The sequence below is a fragment of the Squalius cephalus genome, assembly GCF_949319135.1.
Source record: "Squalius cephalus genome assembly, chromosome: 21".
NCBI lineage: Eukaryota > Metazoa > Chordata > Actinopteri > Cypriniformes > Leuciscidae > Squalius > Squalius cephalus.
The window spans coordinates 1,922,894-1,943,550 of NC_137142.1; the positions used below are offsets into that span (position 1 = coordinate 1,922,894).

The 20,657-nt window shown below is 37.1% G+C and overlaps 1 protein-coding gene across 3 annotated transcripts in view; it reads left to right on the top strand.

The window, feature by feature from the left end:
• The window catches only part of abcc2 (ATP binding cassette subfamily C member 2), a 41,022-nt gene that overhangs the window by 3,306 nt on the left and 17,059 nt on the right, over positions 1 to 20,657 (top strand). For all 3 annotated transcript variants that reach the window (XM_079855486.1, XM_079855488.1, XM_079855487.1), the window contains 14 exons: positions 1,045 to 1,188; positions 1,290 to 1,430; positions 7,006 to 7,128; positions 7,217 to 7,272; positions 7,869 to 8,091; positions 10,380 to 10,555; positions 11,028 to 11,205; positions 12,598 to 12,852; positions 13,249 to 13,314; positions 13,410 to 13,547; positions 15,360 to 15,506; positions 16,545 to 16,629; positions 17,836 to 17,902; positions 20,444 to 20,570. In XM_079855486.1, coding sequence (XP_079711612.1) covers positions 1,045 to 1,188; positions 1,290 to 1,430; positions 7,006 to 7,128; positions 7,217 to 7,272; positions 7,869 to 8,091; positions 10,380 to 10,555; positions 11,028 to 11,205; positions 12,598 to 12,852; positions 13,249 to 13,314; positions 13,410 to 13,547; positions 15,360 to 15,506; positions 16,545 to 16,629; positions 17,836 to 17,902; positions 20,444 to 20,570 — 1,926 coding nt within the window. The remainder of the gene's footprint in view (positions 1 to 1,044; positions 1,189 to 1,289; positions 1,431 to 7,005; positions 7,129 to 7,216; positions 7,273 to 7,868; positions 8,092 to 10,379; positions 10,556 to 11,027; positions 11,206 to 12,597; positions 12,853 to 13,248; positions 13,315 to 13,409; positions 13,548 to 15,359; positions 15,507 to 16,544; positions 16,630 to 17,835; positions 17,903 to 20,443; positions 20,571 to 20,657) is intronic.

Genomic DNA, 20,657 nt, shown 5'->3' on the forward strand with positions numbered 1-20,657 from the left:
TTTAGAAAACAATTCCGCCACTAACCGAAAAAAACAAACAGTTTAAAGTCAGTGGCGCGTTGCACATGTTATTCAGATGCTATTTTAAGGGTTCATGCTTGGCCTTAATCAATGTAGCGTGTGCACAACGCGCATACACTTTGATTCTCTCATCTACACACAGACGCAGCAGGTTTCATTTTTGCAAATCATAGCCTACATTATTACGATAGATAGATATATGATTGATAGATAGATAGATAGATAGATAGATAGATAGATAGAAAGACAGTTTATTATAAAAGCATACATCTAGCTTACACATTTACCCAAATTATCATACGCCTGTTTAACCGAAGTTAATTTAGGTGTGTTTCTCCATCCCCAACGTCCCTGACGAGAACGTCGGTCTCCTCGGCTGTGAACTGCTCCTGGTGTGCGTCTGGCAAATCTGCCGTTATAATAGGAATCCGCCATGGAACAAGCGCGCCTGCTCTTAAAGGGAATGTGAGATGTTGCTCTGATTGGTTTATTTCACGTTACTCCCAAACTACACCTATGAATAATGAAGCTACTTCAGACCAACACATTTTAGATTTGCGCCGGGCGCAAGAGTCATTTATCCCGCCCGTATAATAGCAACAGCGCCCGAGATCCGCCCACAAAGTTACTTGCGCTTTGCGCTTGACACTTGCGTTTCAGATCGTTAAAATAGGGCCCATTATGTTATATGTTTAAGTGCATCTTTACAATCCAATTATCTTACATTCTTATCATAATTAAAACTATCTTTTATGACCTTTTAAAATAATAGTGAATCAGTTTATATATCAAGCCACAAAAACATTTGACAGGACTCTTACTCATTCATAGCTTTGAGATTTTTATTTTGTTTGATTTTTTTTTTTTGGAATATCATTTCTGAGCACATTTTTGAGTGCAGATCCTAGTTTTCCCGGTGTAATGTTTGGATGGATGCCCCGGGTTGGCTTGTTTAGGTTTGTATGAACGCCACTCTGTTCGTCACATTGTTCACTCGAACTCATTGTTATTTGGGTCCCTCAGGTTGTGTGTGGGCTGCTGTTCCTGACAGCCGTAGCGGAGTTAGCGCTCACTCTGGGAGAGGATTATGGGTCGTCGAGTGAATCCGCCGCGCAGAAACACCCAGCGGTGTTTTACACCAACCCTGTTCTCTTCGCAGTTTCATGGGTACGTTCATCAGTCCTGCAGGCATCCAAACACACACAGAGCTGAAGACACTGGATGAATGCTCAGATCACGTGTGTGTGTGTGTGTGTGTGTGTGTGCAGATAGTGGTGATGTTGTGCCAGGAGTCGATGCGGCGCCGGGTGAAGTCTGTGGACTCCGCGAGCCTGTTCCTCTTCTGGATCCTTCAGGTGCTGTGTGCGGTTTTCCAGTTCCAGACGTTACTGAGGGAAGCGCTGGCACAGGTACACACAACACTCAGATAACCAGATACTGGACATGTTCAGTTCGGTGGCAGCAGTTTTTCAGCTGCGTCTGCCATGCCATTTCCTATAGAAATAAAATATTTTTTGTTAGTATGCGCTGCGCATTTACAAATAGAAATTCGATCACGCAACAAAATAGCATCCAGCAAATCTGATATTAACCCAGCATGAAAGATAGGTCGACCATCTGACCACAGCCCCAAAATCATGAGCAACCCCAAACAAACTACGATAATCTGTGTAAATAATCACACATTTTCCTTTCGTTAATGTCCAGGCTTCAGTTAAAGCCACTAGATCAGCTCCTTAAGCAGAGCGATTAATGCCAACGGCCCGAAGACTAAAGGTGATGATACACAGGGCAATCTTGCCGAGCGATTGTTGCTTGGGCACTTTCCCATTGAAAATGGGCAATAAATTTAGATCGGTCGTGGGCCGTGTGTCTCATCTGGTTGCCCGTTGACAGCAACATTGCTCAAAAAGTTGCCCTGTGTATCATCACCTTAACACTTCAGATCCAGGGGTCACTGCCTGTCTTGCCCCATTCAGGCCTGTTGTTGTGTCTCTGAAGTCACAGCCAACTACAAACAACACATTCTCACAGTTTTCGAGTCTCGTGTCTCTCCGGTCAGGTCGTGGTGTACGGACATAATCAAGGATAGTCAAACAACAGTGATGTTCCCGTCCTCCTCCTTTGTTCACGCACTAGCCTTTCACAAATGTGACTGAGCTCTCTTGATCATTTTTATGGTGACTTAGCCAATTTGTCACTTTTTCTATGCAGTCAAGTCTATTATTTTACATTTATCATTCTGATCACACATAGTTGACTATTTAAATTTAGACTATATATTTCCTAGACAAGGGTTTTTAACCCATGATGGACTCAATCTTCAATTTCCCAATTCCAATTTACATAAATACTCTTAAACATATTAATCCAGAGAGTAATTCAAATAAACATCATAAATGACAAAAGTAGTCATAATTACCAGTAGCAGTCAGAGCTGGATAACTAATAAAGCTCGTCCCATGTTCTGCATCATCTTTTCATCGGATTCACTCAGAATTAGCAACTTCTTTAAAGTTTTGTCGTCTCACGTAACCCATCTGTAATGATAAAACAATATTCTTTTTTATGTATTACCTACTTTTACATGGTCTCTTAACCAGTTCAAAATAATTTCTGTTCATTATGCATTTGTTTTTTGTAAAAAAGTAATCTGGGTTGTTTTGGTTCTAAAATAATTTCTTTGTTTTGTTCAAGTTTTATCAGATAATAGTCAGACAGTCAAACAGTCTCTCTCACTTTACACACGAATGATCTTTTCAACAGCCTCTTAAGACTCTAACTTAGACACAACGTAATATTAAATCTACAATATAGAACTTTCAAATTAAAACCCTTACGACAATCTAAAATACGTTATTCAAGTAACATTTCTAAGGTTATCTTTAGTTTAAATGCTGGATTCACTTAACCTTTGTCATCCAGATTTTCTCTATGATTTTTTTCTCAGAAGATCTAAGATTTTTCTCTCTCTCTTTAGTCTTTAAAAACAGTCTTCATCTTTAGCCATCACCATGTCTTGGTCATTATCCTATGCCATGTCTAATGACCTGCAGGAGTAAAACTCTGATATAGACATATTAGTTCAATTTATACTACAGGGCCGTTGAATGCTTGAATCTGATTGGTTGACGAACGTTCTAAGGTGTGCATTATTTTCAGGGAAACGCACAGCTAAAGTAGTTCCAGGCAGGTCTTGGCCGCATTACAGTTCCATACCACTTCGCGTAGTTAACGGGAATAACGGAAAATAGGATACAATTCATAACAAGAAAAAGCATTTAGCCCCATGCGCGTGATCTGCAGTTTTCAATGTCTAGCTTCACAATCAATGGAAACATGCAGTTTAATTTGAATAAATAAAGTATATTCCTATTTCTAGTCCTGCAGCACGGATTTTTATTGCAGATAATATAACAAATAAATAATTATTGATAGGTCTTACTTGTTAAAAGGCTTTTGTTTTCATTTATTTGGCTAGTCTGTCATCTGTCAATAATAGAAAAAAAAGAATTAATTAAAACGAATTGAATGAATAAATAAATAATAATATTGACGCACATGCTTTTCTGTCTCATTATTGCAACATCTCTCTCTAATAACTGCATAAAGCCGAGCCGAGGACACACTTTAAGGCCGGTTATGAATGTAATTTGATGACTGATCATGCCCAAACGCGTGTTCAGCATGTTCAGTCTGTGTTCAAAGTCTGTGTTTAAAATCTGCTGCGATGAAAACAGTCAGAGAATGTGTCAGCTAGTCATGTGCCCAGCATTAGTCTGCTATCAGAGGCTCAAACCTCCGTTACTAACTCTGTGTCAGCTAGTCGTGTGTCCCAGCATTAGTCTGCTATCAGAGGCTCAAACCTCCGCTACTAACTCTAAAATGACGTTTTGGAATTAGCAACGGAGGCAGTGGATTAGATGCGTAAGAAATTAGTCCTACATACAAGAGCGTTTTAATGACAAAAACTTTACAAACGTCTTGAAATACATAATCTGAACAATGTTTCGAGGTGTGGTAACTGTAGTATAAGCGGAATAATTGACTTCAGGCCGTTGAATTATTAGAAAAATAATGCACACCCGAGGTGTAACTCCGCTTCGCGTCGTGACCGCATTACCACCTCGGGTGTGCATTATTTTTCTAATAATTCAACGGCCTGTCGTCAATTATTCCTTACATCAACACTTCTATACAGTTTTCTTCTCTCCCATTAGGCAACCAACATCATGTTCCTCATATAAATGAAGTTTTGTTACTGTCTCCACAACAAATAATGACAGTCACCTCATGGTCTCAGCTGGCTCTTAAAAGTTAATTCCCATCAGCTCTTAATCTATAATCTCCATCAGGGTGTTGTCCTCTGGCATAGTCACAATGAAAAACAAGCAATCCAATGAGTGTGGTTTCTGGTGAGTGGAATGGAGGAACTCACATTTCTGGGTCAGACTGCCGTAACTTCTCACAGCTCATCCCCCCTTTAATGATGTAATGCTGTAATGATATAATGCTGGCCTCACAGTCATCGCTCCACTCTCACACCCATCTCACATAAACACCATCCGCTCTCACACCCATCCCACATAACACATCTCCCATCAGGAGATGCCCGGTGTCGGCGTGACCCCCTGCCTTAGGTTGCCCCCTGTTTGGCCAAAGAGGATCTTACCCGTCGTTGAGGAATCACCTCGTGCACACCGCTAACCGCTCTTTCCCATCATGAAATCAGTTTTCTTCAACAGAATCAGGGGTTTTCTGGAGCTTAGGGAAGGCACATTCAAGAGCCACCAGAGCCATTGGGGTTGCATAGTGTTAAAACGGGGAGACAAGTTAATAACAGCAGTGTTTAATCACTTAAATCTGTTAAACCTCTTCAAATCAGCAAAACCTCAGTGAATTTAGACCACATCCGTCTATCCAGTGCACATCTACGTCTGTAGCCGGAGCTAAAGCATTTAAATACAAATTGCCCTCTGAATGTATAATATCTAAACTGTCTGTAGCATGACTTCTTTTAACATCTCCGTGCCTATGATTTTCAACTGAAACACTGTACTTTACTATAAATAGCTCATTAACACTCATGACACAGGCTCAGATAACAGCTGACTTTGATGAGAGAGATTCTGAGTCCTTCAGGACTGGAGCTCTATGTCTTTTCATAAACTTGAGTCATTTTCATTCTACTGTCTTTTTAACTCTAGATTTTTATTTGTAATCATATATTTTAATTGCTCTTAACTTGAAATATTTGAGTAAGCTAATTCATACCCAACTTAGAATTTTCATGTAATCTCAACTTAAATATTTTTAGTAGTGGAAACTTGACTAGCTTTAACCAGCTAATACAAAAAATGCTTCCTTGCTAATTGGTGGCATAATGCTTTAATAGTGTAATGATTTAGTTCACTGGAGGCAAGTTGAAGTGAGAACCCAAATGCTATTTATTAACAAAACGAGATCAAACATAAAACAAAGGCATTACGAGGCATTAAACTGGAAACAATCAATACTCGACAAAGACACAGGGCAAACATCAGGGCTTAAATACACAGACTAATTACAAGACAAGGAACACCTGTGAACAATGATCAGACGATTAACCAATGACAAGACACATGGCAGGATCACATGACAAACAGGGAATCACATGACAAGACACAGAAACATGACAATGACAAGAAGAAGAAACAAAACCCAAAACGTGACAGATAGCATTAGCATAGCATAGCACTCGATGAATGAGTACAGCAATTTAAAACATTTAACGTACACTGTTCTCAAACCAAGCTCATGCTCAAAAAACCCAACATAACAGAAACTCTTCTCAACTAGCAGAACAAAACATTAAACACATTTTTCCCACTCTACCTTTTAAGTGTCATGGCAAAGCATGCAGTTTCAGTTAAATTTAAGTTTGTCTAAATTAAAAGAAACAAGTTCAGAGAACTCAAAACAATGAAACAGTTCAGCTTACTTAAAATGGGTCAGTTTTGTGAACTCAAAAGTAACAGAAAGTTCTAAATAAAAGTTAATTTTAAGGAACTAATTTGTATAATTTAAGTTGTCCCTACTCAAACCAATTAATTATTTTGAGCGTTAAGTCCAGTTCCACATGTACTTATTATAGTGATTACAAGAACTGTGTAATAACTAGGCACTGAACCACGAGGAAGGTTTATTTGTTCATCTCTCAATCATCTTTGAATTGCATTGCATTATGTTTTAAAACATAAAACTGAGCATTTAAATATCATCTTACTAAGACATATTATTGGCAGATATTTCTATTTATATGCATTGTATGCAAGTATCTGCTGTACTGTTATAAAGATCTCATAGATTTACATTACAGAATTTCATCTTACTTTTTGTCCAAATAAATAAATATATAATTCTCCTCCATATTCTCACTATATCAGGCTATATAAGCTGATGTATCAAATATGATACTCAACATAAAACACATATGCAAACTTTTTCTCAGTTAAGGTTGAATAAATTGTTCCATTTAAAAAAAAAAAAGATTTTCTGACTGTTATTTAAAATGTCAGGCGTTACAGGGTTAATAACGGCACAGATACATGCACTAGTAATTAGGAGTGTCACTACACCAAAAAATTATAAACTAGACACTTTACAAATGTCATAATCCTAAATATCACCACAAAGCAAATCACTAACTTCATCTTTACCTGCATACATACTCACATATTTACTGGATAGAAAATCTCATTTGGTTTATTGTGTTTGTATTGCCATCAAATGTAAACTCATAAATTTTGACCAGCTCTCAAACAAACATTATGAATTTCTGTAAAGCCGGTGTGTATAATGAAAAGAGCTTTATAATCAAAACTGACTTGACTTGATTTTATGTTTTTTTTTAATTGTCGGTAATATTGACAAATGCTGTAAAACATTGTTGCTCATTAAAAGTGTGTGACACAGTGTGACTAACGCATCAGCGTTTTCCCTCAGGATGAAGTGCCGGATGTCCCGCGGTTTTCCCTGTTCTACATCAGTTATGGACTGCAGATCATCGCTCTGGTTTTATCAGCCATCGCTGACCTTTCACCCGAAGTTAAAAGACTTTCACAAACGGTACAGAAAGCATGCGAGAAATGCCACTTGTGATGTCACTTGAAATAAACGTATATTTTTCAAATGTACTTTCTCTAATTCTTCACAGAATCCCGAAGCAAAAGCAACGTTCCTCAGCAGAATCACCTTTAACTGGTTCAACAGGTGATCTGAGTTTACTGTGTTCCTTATCTGGCTTTTTCGAGTGTTTTACTGATTAGACTGTCTGCCGATGACTTTATGCAGTCACTGTTGTGTCTATATGACACACAAATTATGTGTATATTATATATATACACACATATAGTCAAACCAAAAATTATTCAGACCCCATATGAAGAGTTCAGATGCAAGCGCCTCTAAGTGCCATCTGAAAGTTTCTTCTAGAATGATCATTTTTATCAAGCTCGTATATTTAAGTTCAGTAATTTCACTTAAATGGCAATGAAAATGACCTATTAGTTGTCATTAAAGTGAAATTACTGAACTTAAACATACGAGCTTGATAAAAATGATCATTCTAGAAGAAAATGGCACTTAGAGGCTTTTGCATCTGAACTCTTCATATATAATTTGTGATATATTTTCATTAGAGAGTGCAGGACACTATAGTTCATTTCTGTAAGTGAGGAGAGCAAGGTGTCTGAATAAACTGTGGTTTGACTGTATGTGTGTGTGTGTGTGTGTGTGTGTGTGTGTGTGTGTGTGTGTGTGTGTGTGTGTGTGTTCTGCATAACAGCCTTGTAAATGTTTCTCCTCAGCATGGTCATCAAGGGTTATAAGAAGCCTCTGGTTCAGGAGGACATGTGGGATCTGAACGAGAAAGACTCCACTCACTCCATCTGTCAGCACTTCGAGGACATCATGACGAAAGAGCTGAGGAAGGCTCGCGCCGTCTTACAGAAGAAGCGGAGCAAGCGACCGGCTCGTGATGAAGGTCAGAACGGCTTGGCCAAAGGAGTCAGTCAGGATGCTCTAGTTATGGTAAGAGAGTCTGTTTCTGGATCAGTGTTCACAGCTCCTTGCTTTACTGTTCATTATTAGTGTTGGTTTGCATTTCACAGACTGAAAAAAACGTAAAACTTTAGACCAACTTAAAAAAAAAAAAAATCTCAATTTATGGTTTGGGTTCAAACCTTTAATTCTGATGAAATATCTACAAATATAAACAAAAGCAACTAAAAAAATATAATTTTTAATTAGGAGAAAAAATTTAGTTTATTATAAATAAGACCTTAATGTGTGCACTTTTATGATGTATAAATGCACTTTTATGATGGACAGATGCACTTTTATGATGTATAAATGCACTTTTATGATGGACAGATGCACTTTTATGATGGATAGATGCACTTTTATGATGGATAGATGCACTTTATGATGGATAGATGCACTTTTATGATGAATAGATGCATTTTTTTGATAGATAAATGCACTTTTATGATGATTAGATGCACTTTTATGATAGATAAATGCACTTTTATGATGGACAGATGTACTTTTATGATGAATAGATGCACTTTTATGATGGACAGATGCACTTTTATGATGTATAAATGCACTTTTATGATGGACAGATGCACTTTTATGATGGATAGATGCACTTTTATGATGAATAGATGCACTTTTATGATAGATAAATGCACTTTTATGATGGATAGATGCACTTTTATGATGGATAGATGCACTTTTATGATGTATAAATGCACTTTTATGATGGACAGATGCACTTTTATGATGGATAGATGCACTTTTATGATGAATAGATGCACTTTTATGATAGATAAATGCACTTTTATGATGAATAGATGCACTTTTATGATGGATAGATGCACTTTTATGATGGATAGATGCACTTTTATGATAGATAAATGCACTTTTATGATGGACAGATGTACTTTTATGATGAATAGATGCACTTTTATGATGGATAGATGCACTTTTATGATGGATAGATGCACTTTTATGATAGATAAATGCACTTTTATGATGGACAGATGTACTTTTATGATGAATAGATGCACTTTTATGATGGATAGATGCACTTTTATGATAGATAAATGCACTTTTATGATGGATAGATGCACTTTTATGATGGATAGATGCACTTTTATGATGTATAAATGCACTTTTATGATGGACAGATGCACTTTTATGATGGATAGATGCACTTTTATGATGAATAGATGCACTTTTATGATAGATAAATGCACTTTTATGATGAATAGATGCACTTTTATGATGGATAGATGCACTTTTATGATGGATAGATGCACTTTTATGATAGATAAATGCACTTTTATGATGGACAGATGTACTTTTATGATGAATAGATGCACTTTTATGATGGATAGATGCACTTTTATGATGGATAGATGCACTTTTATGATAGATAAATGCACTTTTATGATGGACAGATGTACTTTTATGATGAATAGATGCACTTTTATGATGGATAGATGCACTTTTATGATGGATAGATGTACTTTTATGATGATAGATGCACTTTTATGATGAATAGATGCACTTTTATGATGGACAGATGCACTTTTATGATGGATAGATGTACTTTTATGATGAATAGATGCACTTTTATGATGGATAAATGCACTTTTATGATGGATAGATGCACTTTTATGATGGATAGATGCACTTTTATGATGATAGATGCACTTTTATGATGATAAATGCACTTTTATGATGAATAGATGCACTTTTATGATGGATAAATGTACTTTTATGATGGATAGATGCACTTTTATGATGGACAGATGCACTTTTATGATGGACAGATGTACTTTATGATGAACAGATGCACTTTTATGATGGATAGATGCACTTTTATGATGGACAGATGTACTTTATGATGAACAGATGCACTTTTATGATGGATAGATGCACTTTTATGATGGATAGATGCACTTTTATGGACTTCAAAACAGAAACAGCCATTCACAAGTCATATACAATTAGGATGGGTATACACTTGAGGATGAGTAAATCTTGGGCTAATTTTTATTTTAGGGTGAACTATCCCTTTAAGTTCACTGTTCATTGTTGTGTTTATTGTGGTTTACACACTGTTTCATTCACCTTTGTTTTCTTTCTAGCTTTGTATTTTGTTTATTTTGTTTGATTTAATAAATGTAAGCTGCAATTTGATGGGCTAATCCTCTCGCCTCATCTTCTTCTTCATCATAACTTTATCATAATCTGTCAAAACAAAAAAGAATCTAAAGACTAACTGACACACTCACAATATTTCTTATTAGGAGGAGATGGGGAAAAAGAAAGACAAAAAGAAAGCGAAGAAGGATTCTGAATCCGACTATCCTCAGTCCTGGCTGGTTCCCACCATCGTGAAATCCTTCAAAGTTGTTCTTCTAGAGTCCGCGTTCTTCAAACTCGTACAAGATCTGCTGGCGTTTGCTAGTCCACAACTTCTCAAGTAAGTGGTCTGAATTTCTGAATCTTTTCTTGTGCCACATGACTTTAGATTGGACTTTATGGTCTGCAAACAAAGTTATGAACAAACGTTCTTCCAGTAACATTAATAAAACGTTCGTTCAAAGTTTTCTGGCCTTTAATAATGTTCTCAAAACATTTGCACAAAACATTATTTATACATCGATCATGGAACGTTTTCTAACGTTCATTGGATGTTCGTCTAACGTTTTTTTTTTTATGTAACTGCTTGTTTCAAAGCGTTCAGAGAACATTCAAAAGTAACATTTGCATAATATTTGAAGAATGATTCAATGAAATGTTCCTCAACATTCACATAACCAAGACAAACATTTAAAAAACTGGACATCTTTAATGATCAGGGAACAAAGCTTTTATAACTTAATGGGACTGTTGGCTTGTTATTATTAGCTCTTTCTGAGTCTGGTGGAGCAATATGATGTGTTTTGTCACAGGTTAATGATAGCCTTCGTTCAGGACAAATCGAGCCACGCGTGGACCGGATACCTGTACGCAGTGCTGCTTCTGCTGGTGGCGTTTCTACAGTCCGTTATTCTGCAACAGTATTTCCAGCGGTGTTTTGTCCTGGGCATGAAAGTGCGCACAGCCATCATGGCTGCCGTTTATAAGAAGGTACGCTGTTACATCTCTGTTGTGCACCAATCTATAATCTTCTTTGCAATATTCTGCATTTGTGGTTTTAGATGTCTGCTGTCATTTTAAAGTGCCCCTATTATGCTTTTTCTGATATTCCCTTTCATGTAGTGTGTAATAAAGCAGTTTGAGAGTGTAAAAGATCTGCAAAGTTTCAAAGATCAAAGTGCAGATAAACTGCAGTTTTCCAGTTTTACTTCCTACTTAGGTTTGTAACTAATTTGCATAATTCCCGCCTCTGGTCTTGATTGGCTGATCAGCGTCTCTTAGCCCCGCCCTCAAACACTGTAGTTTATCTGAGACTGGAAGAGTTTGGTTCCTGTTGTTCATGTCGAGAAGACGCTGTTTTCTGAGATTGATACGGTAAAACCCACGCCATCATTACTGTTCGTATCACTGTATAGAGCTGGTAAGTCCCGCCCCTTCCGCTAACCCCACTGGACCTCTAGGTTGAAAAACCGTCAATGCAAGTGAATGGGATAAAATAATTATTTTCTGGTCCCGTTTGAATTGTGCCATGAATGTGAACATATGTTGTCTGTGAATTTTTTATATAATTTTTCATGTTACGAGTTTGACAGTATATTGTATGATTCTTCGGCTAGCAGTTGTGGAAAAGACATAACGAGACAGACTACATGTCGCCTGTGTGACGTCACCCCATAAAGTTGACTTACCCGTGGTTTTCGCCAAAACCAAAACGATTTTGTCCTCTCCCTGAAAGAAGGCGGTGAAGTGCACCAAAGACACAGCCATGTTTAGCGGGATCCGTGAGCTAGTGTCCGTGTGTGAGTGGTGGTGACGTTTCAAACGCGTCGAAAGCAGCGAAGAGTTGTAGTCCACAAAGTGCTCTCACACAAAGTCTAACCGTATCAAACTTCTACCCGCTAAATTGTAGCATTCTTTACACGAAAAGTTATATAAAAAATTCACAGACTACATATGTTCACATTCATGGCACAATTCAAACGGGACCAGAAAATAATTATTTTCTCACATTCACTTGCATTGACGATTTTTCAACCTAGAGGTCCAGTGGGGTTCGCGGAAGGGGCGGGACTTACCAGCTCTATATCAAGAGCTGAGATTCAGATATGATAATGAGCGTTTGCTTTCTGACCAATCAGAGCAGAGCAGCTCTCAGAGAGGCGGGGCTTAGATAGCCTGAATCTTCGATCGAAGCGTTTCAGACACTGAGAGAAAAGAGCTGATGTGCAGTGGAGATTATGAGTTAAATAAAGTGTTTTTGACCTTACATTAATGTAAACTTGTTGTAGGAGACTCCAAAACATTAGAATAGCATACGAGGGGCATTTTAGCAGTCTAACCATTTAGTTGCTAACCAGTGGATGATTTTGTGATTCCTTTCAGGCATTAATTGTATCTAACGAGTCCAGGAAAGAGTCGACCGCGGGAGAGATCGTGAACCTGATGTCAGCGGATGCTCAAAGGTTCAACGACGTCACCAACTTCATTCATTTGCTGTGGTCGTGTCCACTGCAGATCGCTCTGTCCATAGCGTTCCTGTGGATCGAGCTGGGCCCGTCGGTGTTATCCGGCCTGTTGGTGATGGTGCTGATGGTTCCCATTAACGGCTGGCTGGCCACCAAATCCAGGACCTTCCAGGTGATCACGCTTCAGAAACCATTACTCTTATGCTATTAAAGACAAAAGAAAACACGGTAACACTTTCAATGAAGCCCATGAATAATGAATTAGAGCTCCATTTAGTAAGTATTACTATATTATAAATATATTTATAAAGACTCAATAAGACCTATACTGCATTATAACAACAGTTATAGTTACATTTATATTATTTTTATGATTACTTATAAGTCATGCATTTGCTTTTCCAATGCGCATGCTCATAATCCATTATACACTGATTTATAAGTATTAATTACTATTGCTATAATGTTATTATATTATAGTTACAGTGACATTTAGAAAGTGTTACCGAAAACACAATAGAAATATAATTTCATCATTATCCACTAAGCGCAACATGCTTCTTTTCAGGTGAAAAACATGAAATTTAAAGACTCGCGCATGAAGATTGTGAATGACATATTGAATGGAATCAAGGTAAGTGGTTTCCTACACTCCTCTATTATACAGGACAAATGGAAATATGTTTTTGTGACGTGTATTTTCTCATTTCTCTGTCGTCTGTGTGGTAGATCCTCAAGTATTACGCCTGGGAATCATCTTTTGAGTCTCAGGTTCAGGAAATTCGGGAGAAGGAGCTGAAGGTGATGAGGAAGTTCGCCTACCTCTCGTCCGTCTCCACCTTCATATTCTCATGTGCTCCAGCTATTGTGAGTATAATAATGGTTTATATACAGTATGATTTTCTATTGCAAGGTAACACTTTATAATACTGTTTCTTTATTAATGAATAACTACACAGGAACAAATGAGTAACGCATTATTAACACTCTAGTAACTGCTGTTAACTAACAAGAAACTCTGATTAACGAATTAGTAAGTAATAGTACTCAGTTGAATGAGGAAGTTCATTATTAGCTAATCAATAACTACTATTTCTCAAACCTCACTGAAGACTATAAGAACTACTATATACAGGTTCATAATTAATATTAATAATGCATGATGTATAATATAAAACCCAATAGTAATAAATCAAGTGTTTCTACATGACTTTCTAAAGGAACTACTAATGATTTGGATCAGTCTCTAAAGTGAAGGTCATAAACACACTAGTAATGACTGAAACACACTAGTAATGACTGAAGTGAAGGTCGTAAACACACTAGTAATGACTGAAACACACTAGTAATGACTGAAGTGAAGGTCGTAAACACACTAGTAATGACTGAAACACACTAGTAATGACTGAAGTGTCACCAAATCCATCGGAAGGAATTACTATTAAAAATCTCAAAAGCTGACAGTGACTTCAGTCAATATGAGGGAGTTATCATGTTTTTCACTTTACTGATCCAAATAATTAATAGTTCCTTTACAAGGATGTAGTGACACTCGACTCATTACTAGTGGGTTACCGTTACCTTTTACTATAAATTATGCATTATTCATGTTAATTATGAACCTGTATATAGTAGTTCTCTGGGAGGTATGAAAAAAATCACTATTAGCTAATAATGAACGACCTCATTCGACTGAGCGCTATTACTTACTAATTCATTAATCAGAGTTTCTTGTTAGTTAGTTACTAGAGTGTTAATAATGCGTTACTCATTCGTTCCAGTGTAGTTATTCATTAATGAAGGAACATTATTATTAAAGGAGAACTCAGGTCAATTTTAACATTGAGCTCATTTTTTTGTACATTTGGAGTGCTGTCAGTACAGAGAACAACGACAAAAATCGGTGTTGCCTTCACCGAGTTATCCTCTTTTTAAAATTTGCACCCTGTTGACTTCAATGGGGCAAGTTTTAAACCTGCTTTTAGCCTCTTAACATCCTTGATGTGTCATTACAAGTGCACAGCCAATGTGAGTGATTCCTTCAGAGTGAACACGGTGAGTCTGACTGCAGTAGATGTGCAAGATATTAATAAAAATGATGTTAATTCAGCCAGCGCTCATACCTGTATTTACATCCTGTTTTCGGTCAAAGTCCACAGTAGTCGATTGTCGAGTTCACGCGCGTGATCATAGGTACTAAACCTATGTGCATGAACTCGACAATCGACTACTGTGACACATCATAATGACACATCAAGGATGTTAAGAGGCTAAAAGCAGGTTTAAAACTTGCCCCATTGAAGTCAACAGGGTGCAAATTTTAAAAATAGAATAACTTGGTGTAGGCAACACCGATTTTTGTCGTTGTTCTCTGCACTGACAGCACTCCAAATTTACAAAAAATGAGCTCAATGTTAAAATTGACCGGAGTTCTCCTTTAAGTGTTACCCAAGTTGTTCACAACATTATCGTTATTATACTTAATTTACCTGAACATATGTACAGATGTCTTAACATAATTAACTTTCAGTGGTGTATGAGATGAGGGATCCTCAGAGTCCGGCTCAGTCTACAGTGGATTCACAGCAAAGTTTAAAATTTATTGAGATCCTGAATGATTGAATGTCAGAAAGCAAGCAGCCCATGATAGACACTGAAGTCGTGTGTGGTCATCCTCAGGTTTCTCTCGCGACCTTCGCTGTGTTTGTGTCTGTGAGTCCTGATAACATCTTGGATGCAGAGAAAGCTTTTACCTCGATCTCACTCTTCAACATTCTGCGCTTCCCACTCGCCATGCTCCCACAGCTGATCTCCAGCATGGTTCAGGTACGCCAATCAATGCATTATTGCACTGGAAAAAGTGATCAGTTGACTTAACTTTTAGTAAAACATTTTTTATTTATTTTTTTACAAAAAATTACAAAAAATGTAGTAAAAATGTTGCCTTAAAATTATATAGTAAAATATTATAGTAAATAACTTCATGCTTAATCGAAAAAATTAAGTAATGTGGAATTGTCACTTAAAAAACTTATTTTTTTCAATTAAGCATTAAGTTTATCTACTTAATCATTTTAAGGCAATGTGTTTATGTTTATTACATTTTTTTATGTTTTTTTTTAAGTGAACTGAAAACTTTTACACTTTTTCTTTTTTCTTTTTTTTTAGTGTGCACTGTAAACATTTTTTTTAAAATACAATCACCTTTAATGTTTAAGTAATTTCAACTTAAAATACATTAAACTGACTTAAAAAATTGTTGAATCTTGTATAACTTGTATAAGTTGAAAATTGCTTAAATTATTTTGATGAGTTAAAGCAATGTAAAAACATATGTCGTCATTACTTATTGATCATATAATTTTTACAGTGTGCATATTTATATTGTTATCTATACGGAAGCATCGGTAACACTATACAATAAGGTTCATTAGTTAACATTAGTTAACTACATTAGTTAGCATGAAATAATACTGAACTGCACTTATACAGCATTTATTAATCTTTGTTAATGTTAATTTCAACATTTACTAATACTTGATTAAAATCTTAATGCACTGTGAACTAACATGAACAAACAACAAACAGCTGTATTTTTATTAACCAACATTAACAAAGATTAATAAATACTGTAACAAATGTTTTGCTCAATGTTAGTTCATGTTAGTTGTCTACATTAACTAATGAACCTACAAATAAACTAATGAACATTAACTAATGAACATTAAACAATGTTAACTAATGAACCTTATTGTAAAGTGTTACCGAAGCATTTTATTGCTACCTTTCAATAAGCTTTGTTTGCGGTTATAAAAGTATTTTTGGCCTTGTTCGAAATCTAACAATACTTTTTCCACTGTTCAGACCACTGTATCTAAGAAAAGACTGGAGAAGTTTCTGAGTGGCAGTGATCTGGACACGACGGCGATAAAGCATGACGACAGCAACAGTGAGTCAGGAACTCTTTTCAGCATTCTAGCTGTTTCCTGATCTTGAATAGTTCAAGTCCAAGCTTCCAGCCAACATATTACGCTCTAAGAACGTTTTGCTAACGTTCACTTGGTTTTGAAAATGTTATTTCTGAATTATCTCTAAATGTTCAAAAAACAAAAATGTTTTAAAAATGTTTTTTCTTAATTATGCAAATTTAAAGTCCCCCTGTAGTCAATAATTTCATGCCTTAAAACTCATCTTTAATCACCAAAATGACATTTAGAAGTTTTTTACTTGAAAAAATGTCTTCATGCCTTAAAATATCTTGAATGTAACTCGACACCCTCGCCTCATTTATTATTCACAGTTCTATGAATATGCAAATGAGCCCCGCCTCCACTCACTCACTCACTCAGCTCAGAGATCCACTGGTTGACGATCACACGTTGATCTGATTGGTTACAAGGTAGTTTGTGACGTCAGAAACACCAGCGATTTCAAAGTGTGTTTTTGAGACTGTCTTTGGTTCACTGCAGTTTTAAGGAGGAAATACTCAGCAATGCTGTCGACTTATGAACTTACACATGGTTTGTCTTAAAGCAGATTAAAAACACCACATAGACACATAAACTACACTAAAAGCTGGATTTTCACCACAGGGGGACTTTAAATGGAACATTTCATTGTATCATTCTTCAAATGTTATGGGAAGAGTAGTAACATTTAAAAAAAACTTAAAACAAACATTGCAGGTTCTCAGAATTTTGTGTGACATTCTCACAAAGTTATGAACAAACGTTCTTCCAGTAACGTTAATAGAACATTCTCTCAAAGTTATCTGGTTTTTAATAATGTTCTAGAAACATTAGCACAAAAACATTATTCATACATCGTTAATGGAGCGTTTATGGAAGTTTGTCTAACATGTTTTTAATGCTAAAAAAGGCATTAAAAAGTTTAAAAAGTAAACATTAAAAAGTAATGTTTCCATGATGTTTGAAGATTGTTTCCTTAATATTTGTATAACCAAGAAAAAAACTGTAAACTGTACATTTTGAAAGTTAGTGAACATTCAGAAATATTTTTTTCATAACTTAATGAGAACGTTATCAGAACATTATTAGAACATATTTTTGTTATCTGTGATCCAAACTAATACATTTCAGAAAAATGCCCCCTGACTGCTGTATAGATAATGTTTTTGTGCTGATGTCATTAACAGAGGCTGCGGTGAACATGACTGACGGCACGTTTGCCTGGGAAAGAGAACTGGAGCCAGTGCTGAAACAGTGAGTTCTGCCCTTTCACTCACTATATCTTTACACTAATACAGTATAAAACAGATGCTACAATGATGATTTAGGATTTCTCTGGTGTGTGTGTGTGTGTGTGTGTGTGTGTGTGTGTGTGTGTGTGTGTGTGTGTGTGTGTGTGTGTGTGTGTGTGTGTTATTGTCCTGCTCAGTTTAGTTCTCATATAATGGTGTCAATGCAGGCAGATCAATAATATTGTTGAATATTCAATTAAATATCCCAACTAAGCAAGACAAAAGCAAATGGGGACAAAGGCGGAAAAAGCCGACAGTGGCAAGGAACCAAAACTCCATCAGTGACAGAATGGAGAAAGAAAAGTGTATGATTATGAGTCCGGTAGCATTATAGGTCAGAAGTTTGGAAGCAGATTGGATTGGAACAATCAGAATATTATCCTGTTCCATCTGTCTGAAGATCAGAGTCACGCCGGTATGGAGTTTGTTGAGGATCAGTGCCGATGGCTGTCGTGTCGATGAGGCCTTACAGTGCGTTGTGGTCGTGTCCAGGCGCAGGTCCTCCATCTGATCTGGATACGGCCCGGATCCGGCTGATTACAGTAAACCTCGGAATAAACAGAAAGACTAACACTAGCGTAGATGCCATTCTTCTTATGATGTAATGAGTACATCAGGTGTTATAGGAAGTGTTCCCGGTTCAGGCTGACCTAATTTATGCAGCCTAACAATCATTTAACTGATTTGAATAATAGAAATGTATAATGTTCTATGTGGTTTTAGTCTAGCTTTGAACTGACAGAGTGTCTGCTTCCCGGACAATGTTAGGAAGACTAATCCATAGGATTTTGAGATCGCAATAGACGTGAAGGACTATAATGCGTTAAGAGCTCGCTTAAGCACTGCGGAGCTAAACCATTTAGTGCTTTGTAAGTAATCAGCAATATTTAAAATGTATGCGATGTTTAATAGGGAGCCAGTGCAGTGTTGACAGAACCGGGCTAATATGGTCATACTTCCTGGTTCTGGTAAGAACTCGAGCTGCTGCGGACCAGCTGTAGTTTGTTTATTAAGCGTGCAGGGCAACCACCCAGTAGAGCATTACAATAATCTAGCCTTGAGCTCATGAACGCATGAACTAACTGTTCCACATTTTTCATTGAAAGCATATGGCGTAATTTAGATATATTCTTAAGATGGAAAAATGCGGTTTTACAGATACTAGACACGTGACTTTCAAATGAAAGATTGGTATCAAAGAGCACACCCAGGTTCCTAACCGACGACGAAGACTTAACAGAGCAGCCATCAAGTGTTAGACAGTATTCTAGGTTATTACGTGAGGAAGTTTTTGGTCCAATCATTAGAAACTCTGTTTTTTCAGAATTAAGTAGTATTTACTAGTCATCCCTTTTTTTATATCACCTGTGCATCCCGTTAATTTTGTGAATTGGTGAGTTTCTTCGGGGCGCAAAGAGATATAGAGCTGAGTATCATCAGCATAACAGTGGAAACTAATTCCATGCTTCCTAATGATATCTCCTAAAGGGAGCATGTACAGAGTGAACATCAACGGTCCTAGTACTGAGCCTTGTGGTACGCCATACTTGTCAAACACAAGTCAGCCTTGTCAGCCTCATGTTTATAACAGAAATCTTGGGGGGGTGGGCTCATTTAAAGTAATGTAATCGTTGTGTTTTAGCCAGGTTTCTGTCAAACACAGCACATCTAGGTTATTATCTGTAATTATATCATTAACAATAAGTGCTTTTGAAGTAAGGGATCGAATATTCAGAAACCCAAGCTTTATAATTTGCTCATTTGTATTATATCTATTTTTTATTTGTTGAATATCAATTAAAATTTTACCCTTAAATGGGTTTGGCAGTTTTTTGTATTTCCTAGTTCGGTGAACAGACACAGTCTCTATATGATGATAGCTAGGTGAAAGAGGCTCTATGTGATGGGATTTATCTGACCTTGGTGACGCGAGGCCGCTAGCAGACGGTCGGTTTAGCCAGTCTGTCTGCTTCCTGACCTGAGCCCCAGATTGTCATGTTTGAGCTCTAAGACTATGAGCCATATTACTAGAGAGAAGAGCAGCACCATCCCAGGAGGGATGAATACCATCTCTTTTCAACAGGTCAGGTCTGCCCCAAAAACTTTTCCAATTGTCTATGAACCCTATATTATTTTGCGGACACCACTTCGACAGCCAGCCATTGAGTGAGGACAATCTACTGACTATCTCAACACTCCTGCGAACAGGAAGAGGGCCAGAGCAAATTACAGTGCCTGACATCGTACTTGCGAGTTCACACACCTCTTTAACATTAATTTTGGTGATCTCCGACTGGTGAAGTTGAACATCATTTGTGCCGACGTGAATAATAATCTCAGAGAATTTACGATTAGCATTAGCCAGCAGTTTTAAAAAGCATTGTGTGTGTGTGTTTGCATGAGTGTGTGTGTGTGTGTGTGTGTGTGTGTGTGTATTTGCATGTGTGTGTGTTCTATCTAGCTGTTTTCACTCTGGATCTTAATCGATGTGTGTGTTGTTCAGTGTGTCTCTGGACATTGCCCCGGGTCGTCTGGTGGCAGTGGTGGGAGCTGTGGGATCGGGAAAGACTTCACTGATATCGGCTCTGCTGGGAGAACTGCACTGCCTCAAGGGACAGATTAATATAAACGTAATCAAACGCATCTTATTATGAAAGATTACTGTAACTCTTCTCTGCCGTCTGTACGTTAGTGGTGTGTGTTTCTCTGCCGGCTTG